The sequence below is a fragment of the Pteropus alecto genome, unplaced genomic scaffold (assembly GCF_000325575.1).
Source record: "Pteropus alecto unplaced genomic scaffold, ASM32557v1 scaffold17, whole genome shotgun sequence".
NCBI classification, from domain to species: Eukaryota; Metazoa; Chordata; class Mammalia; order Chiroptera; family Pteropodidae; genus Pteropus; species Pteropus alecto.
The window spans coordinates 611670-616548 of NW_006440645.1; the positions used below are offsets into that span (position 1 = coordinate 611670).

Genomic DNA, 4879 nt, shown 5'->3' on the forward strand with positions numbered 1-4879 from the left:
GCCCTGCGTCTCGTCGTTGCGAGCTGGTGACACGGGACGAGGGGAGGACGGAGTGCCCGGCCGGTCCCGCTGCTGCCCGGCGCCTGTCCCGGCCCGCAGCTCCCCCCGTGGCAGCCGCCGGCACAAGCCCGACTTTCGTGCTGGCCGCGCAGCCTGGCCCCGTCCTCCTGCCCCTTCTGACGACCGTCTGGACACCGGCTCCCCGCCCAGCTGTCCTGGGACAGCCACGGAGGTGCAGGGCCGGCCCGGTGTTCTCCAGGTCGCCGACACGGCGGAGCTGCTCGTCTTCATGCGGGGTCGCCGGGGGCCGGGGCTTTGGTGCACACTCTTCCCGGCGACCTGACGGATTTCTGCAGGAGTCCCTTTTGTCACTTTCTCTGAAATGCGCCTTTTCCTCTGAGACCGCCACACTGCTGTCAGCTGGACTGAAACTGAGACCTGCTTACTCACCTCGTTTACATTTTCCTGTGAAAATGGCTGGAAAGCCCTCCTCCCCCGGAACGCTCCAGCACGCGTGGCTTCTTGATTTTTTTCACATGTAAACAGTGTTTTACGGAAACTTGAAATAACACATTTTTTTGGTGACTAGTTTTACAACATGTATCATACATCTGGGACTTACATGGGGCGTATTCGATCAACATTAGTTTTTATACAGAACCAGATATTTTCCAAAACACCAACATTTTTAACCCTTTTTTTTTTTTTTCCGATTTTAAATGTTAAAAGTCCTCATTGCATAAAAGAGCCAAAGGATCTGCAAGTTTGGTAGAAATTCAAAGAGAAGTTGGAAAACGCATGTTACTAAATTTAGAATAAATATACCATTTTCGAAGTAGAATCGATGAAAGTCCATTCCTTCCACTAAATTGCCCAGAGCTTCGGGTTCGAAAGCAGTAAGGCCTGGGTCACAGATTTTCCTGTAGAACAAAAAATAATGAAAGTAATCAATAAGTAATAATATTACAATAATCAATATTAATGAAAATAATCAATAACCAATAAGGGTTAGGAGTTAACGTGCTTTGTTGTTTTACATCCACCCATTCTGATCTACCAAACGGCCAGTGAAGAAAGAGTCTCTAAGGAAACATGACGTTTCTATGGCAGGCCTGGGCCAGGCGGGCGGAGGGGCAGACTCTAAAACACATTTTACAGAGAAGCTGAGGGGCGAGGTGGCACCGCCAGCTCCTGCAGAGGACACTGTGCCCACCGCAGGGGTCCCCTTTTAAACGTTCTTATGTTTTTATTTCCAAGGTGAATTCTCTAAACTTTCCGCAATTTTTAAAATGCTGTCCAAGTCCAAGGCACTCTGAGAGCCAACTTCCGCCCTAAAACTAAATACTTTGACGCCTTCTGTATCCATGACAAACATCTAAACTGTGACTGATTTGAAAGCAGGTGTCACATCCTACACTTCCTGGCAATGTTCACAAGTTAATAACTGATGCACGAAGCGGAACTTGGCATGTGTGTGTGAGTCTGAACAGGTGTCTCAGAGCTGGCCCAGGACCCTCCCCGTCTAGAAGGCTCCCTCTGGCAGGTCCTGCCGGGCGTCCCTGGGCCCCAGTGCACAAAACTGGCACAGACCGGGGCCGCCACAGGCAAGGGCGAGCGAGCTGAGGTGGGCAGGGACTGCACTATTCACGTCGCCCCACTCTAAGTTCAGAGTGCAGGAGCTGCTGTGCTTCACCGCCACCCAGACCCACCTTCACCATTCCATAGGGAACGCCATCGGAAGATTAAAACCCACACACTGTCTCACAGGCTGCCAGAATCACAGGGGGCTAACATGGTTTCACCAGCAAAGAGGGCAAAGGGAGCAGGTGCTGTAGCTGGACCACGCCCTCTGCCCGCGCGTGCTCTGTGGTCCCCTCCCACCACGCTGGGCGATGGCGCTACAGAACCAGGGCACGTGTGTGCACACACGCAGTCACGCACACACGCAGTCGCGCACACTCAGCCACACATACGCACATGCACACACTCAAATGCGTGCACACATGCAGTCATGCGCACACACAGTGCACACTCAAACATGTGTGCAGTCACATACACACAAACACGTGTGCAGTCACAAACACACGTGTACACACCGAGCCATGCATACACACGTGCATGCACACTTGCACACACACACAGTCATGCAACACGTGTCCACAAACATGCACACACACACAAAGTCACACACATACACGGTGCACGCAAACGTATGCGCACAGCCACACAATACGCATGCGTGCACGAACACATGTGCAGCCACACACACACACAAACGTGTGTACACAGTCATGCATACACACGTGTGCACACATACTTGCACATGTGCAGTCACACAAGTGCACTTACTAACATGCAGTGTGCGTGCACACATGCACACGCAAACATGTGCAGTCACGCACACATGTGCACACAAATACACTCGAGCACACTCAAACACGTGTGCAGTCATGCACGTGTGCACACATACACTCATGAGCACACACTCAAACACGTGCGCAGTCACGCACACATGTGCACACACATACACTCATGAGCACACACACTCAAACACGTGTGCAATCACACAGGTGCACACACACATACACTCATGAGCACACACACTCAAACACGTGCGCAGTCACGCACACATGCACACACATACACTCATGAGCTCCCTGGCCGTTCCTGTCCGTCCGTGCAGGCAGTCAGGTCCCTTCCTGTGCCCGTCTACTCCCCACCTCATCCACTCCTGTGTGCAGCTGCCCGCCCATCAGTTTAACCCGTGAGCAGCGGTCCTGGACCTGACTTAGTTCTGACGTCTATCTGTGCTGACGCGGAACGCAACGCCTCCTTATTCTACAAAGTTGGAAATGAAGCCAGAAAAACCACAATTTCACCTCCCAAGGGCATCATCTCTTTTTCCTTTCCAAAGCCAATGTGGCACTTCATCCGTTTTCATGCCTGTTCTCTCACAGTGGAACCGTGTGCGCACAGCCCGCACCCCACTGTCTTCGGGGAGCCCTGCGGGCGTCTGCCGGCCGCTGGAGCCCCTGCGGGCCCACGCCCGCCCTGACACTGGCACAGTTTGTCACCGCACGAACGCCGATTCCACAGACACCTTTGTGCATGATGCTTGTCCGTGATTCAGCTTCTGGGTCCATCCCAGGTTGAAGTTTTATGTAGAATCACAGGATTAAAGTGAGATCCACCTGCAGAAACACCCTCTAGTACATAACGCCCAACCGTCCCTGATGCCGGCCACCGCGGCCGCCCTAAAGGGCTAGCCCGTCTCTGCCCCGTCCGGGGGACCAGGTGGCCCCGTCACGGTGTCACCCTACAGGAAATGCAGCCACAGCCACACTGCTGTGGACCCGACGGTGGGCATGGACACGATTTATGGCTCCCTGGCCATTCCTGTCCCTCCGTGCGGGCAGCCAGGTCCCGTCCTGTGCCCATCTACTTCCCACCTCATCCACTCCGTGCAGAGTCACTTCTGACGTGTTTTACACCATTTTCCTATTTATTGTTTGCCTCTTAGTTTTATTTTGGTTTTTAGAAACTATACAAGTTTTACATATTTTAGTTTTACTGGCTTTTAGAAACTATACAAGCCTAATTTTTTGTCTTCTTGTTTGTGACGACTTCTCCTGCTTTTAGCCTTACAAAGATCCTTCCGACCAGAGATCAGAAGCCAACTCTTTTTTGCGTTTACCTCTTTCTCAGTTGACGGTACAAAGGAAAGGCTGAGGCTGATTATTTGTTCCCAAAGAGCCAACTTACTGAGTCTCAAACTCTGTGCAATAAGCTCATGTCCTACTTATTTGAATGCTTTACTTTTACTTGATAGAAGTGATTTCCTTTATACACCCGACATCCTAGTTTACAAACTCAAAATTCGGTGTAAAACCCCTTTCTTCAAATACAATTTTACCTATGAGGCAAAACAAACTCAGAAAGGCGACAATGCGTGAGCTGAGCAGGCTGCAGGGGGCAGACGCAGCCCTAACCGCTCCCTCCCAGAACTGCGCGGGGACGCTGCGTAAGCCGCACGCCCCGCAGGCTGCATCCCTGTCCCGCGTCCTCGCCATGCGCACCTTCTCTGTGGGCAGTGGGTGGGGCGGAGCGTCCGACACCGGCAAAGGAGCCGTGTGCCACCACCAGCTCCTCATGCCGAAACCTGAAGCTTGTCCCTCTCTCTCTGGGGCCACTGGACCCCTTTGCAGCTTGAAACAAAGCTACTGCTACCACGTCGCATGTGGGGTCCACATGCTGGGGACGATAGCCCGAAGGTGTCCGTACTCACGTGTATGCCTCGAAGTCCCCGTTGTTGATGGCTTCGATCAGCTGCTCCGTGACTTTGATGATTTCCTGCTTCCGTGCTAGGGACAAGGACAGAGTTGGTGAGGACGGGGCCGGGGCCAGTGGGGCCCTCCCTCACACAGGGCACAGCCAGCGGATGCCCCTCTGCCACCCCGCTGCCCCAAGCACAGGGCTTGGGGTCTGGCTCCGCTGAGCCCGTGGGAAGCCTCCTTGGCCGCTGCTGGCCACATACTCGGGGCCCGCAGGTGTCCTGAGACCTGACGCTCGGGATGAGGGACACAGCCGCCTGCCGCTTGCTGGAGAGTGACAGGGTCTGGGAAGCCCAGGCTGCGTTTTTAACGGTTCTCATCGCCTCTAGTACTGACTTCCTCTGAGCATTTGTACTTTTTTACTGTTTGGCTCTGGCAGCTCTACGAGGAGCTCACCCGGCGGCTGCCAGCGTGCGGGTGTGTGGCCCTCAGTGACCGTCCACGCAATCCGTGTGGGGGGCGTGGGCAGCTTCGCAGAAGGAAGGCCCGCAGAGCTGCCACTCGGCATGGCAGGTGCGGCCAGGGGCAGGACGCGGCTGCAGCCCATG

At 53.9% G+C, this 4879-nt stretch overlaps 1 protein-coding gene across 1 annotated transcript in view; it reads right to left on the bottom strand.

Annotated features, from left to right (window-relative positions):
• CAMK2D (calcium/calmodulin dependent protein kinase II delta) overlaps positions 1-4879 on the bottom strand; it is a 137601-nt gene that overhangs the window by 2388 nt on the left and 130334 nt on the right. Inside the window, exons 15-16 of the mRNA XM_025050918.1 lie at positions 4286-4361; positions 826-920 (exon numbers count right to left, since the gene is read on the bottom strand). Of these exons, the coding sequence (XP_024906686.1) occupies positions 826-920; positions 4286-4361 (171 nt within the window). The remainder of the gene's footprint in view (positions 1-825; positions 921-4285; positions 4362-4879) is intronic.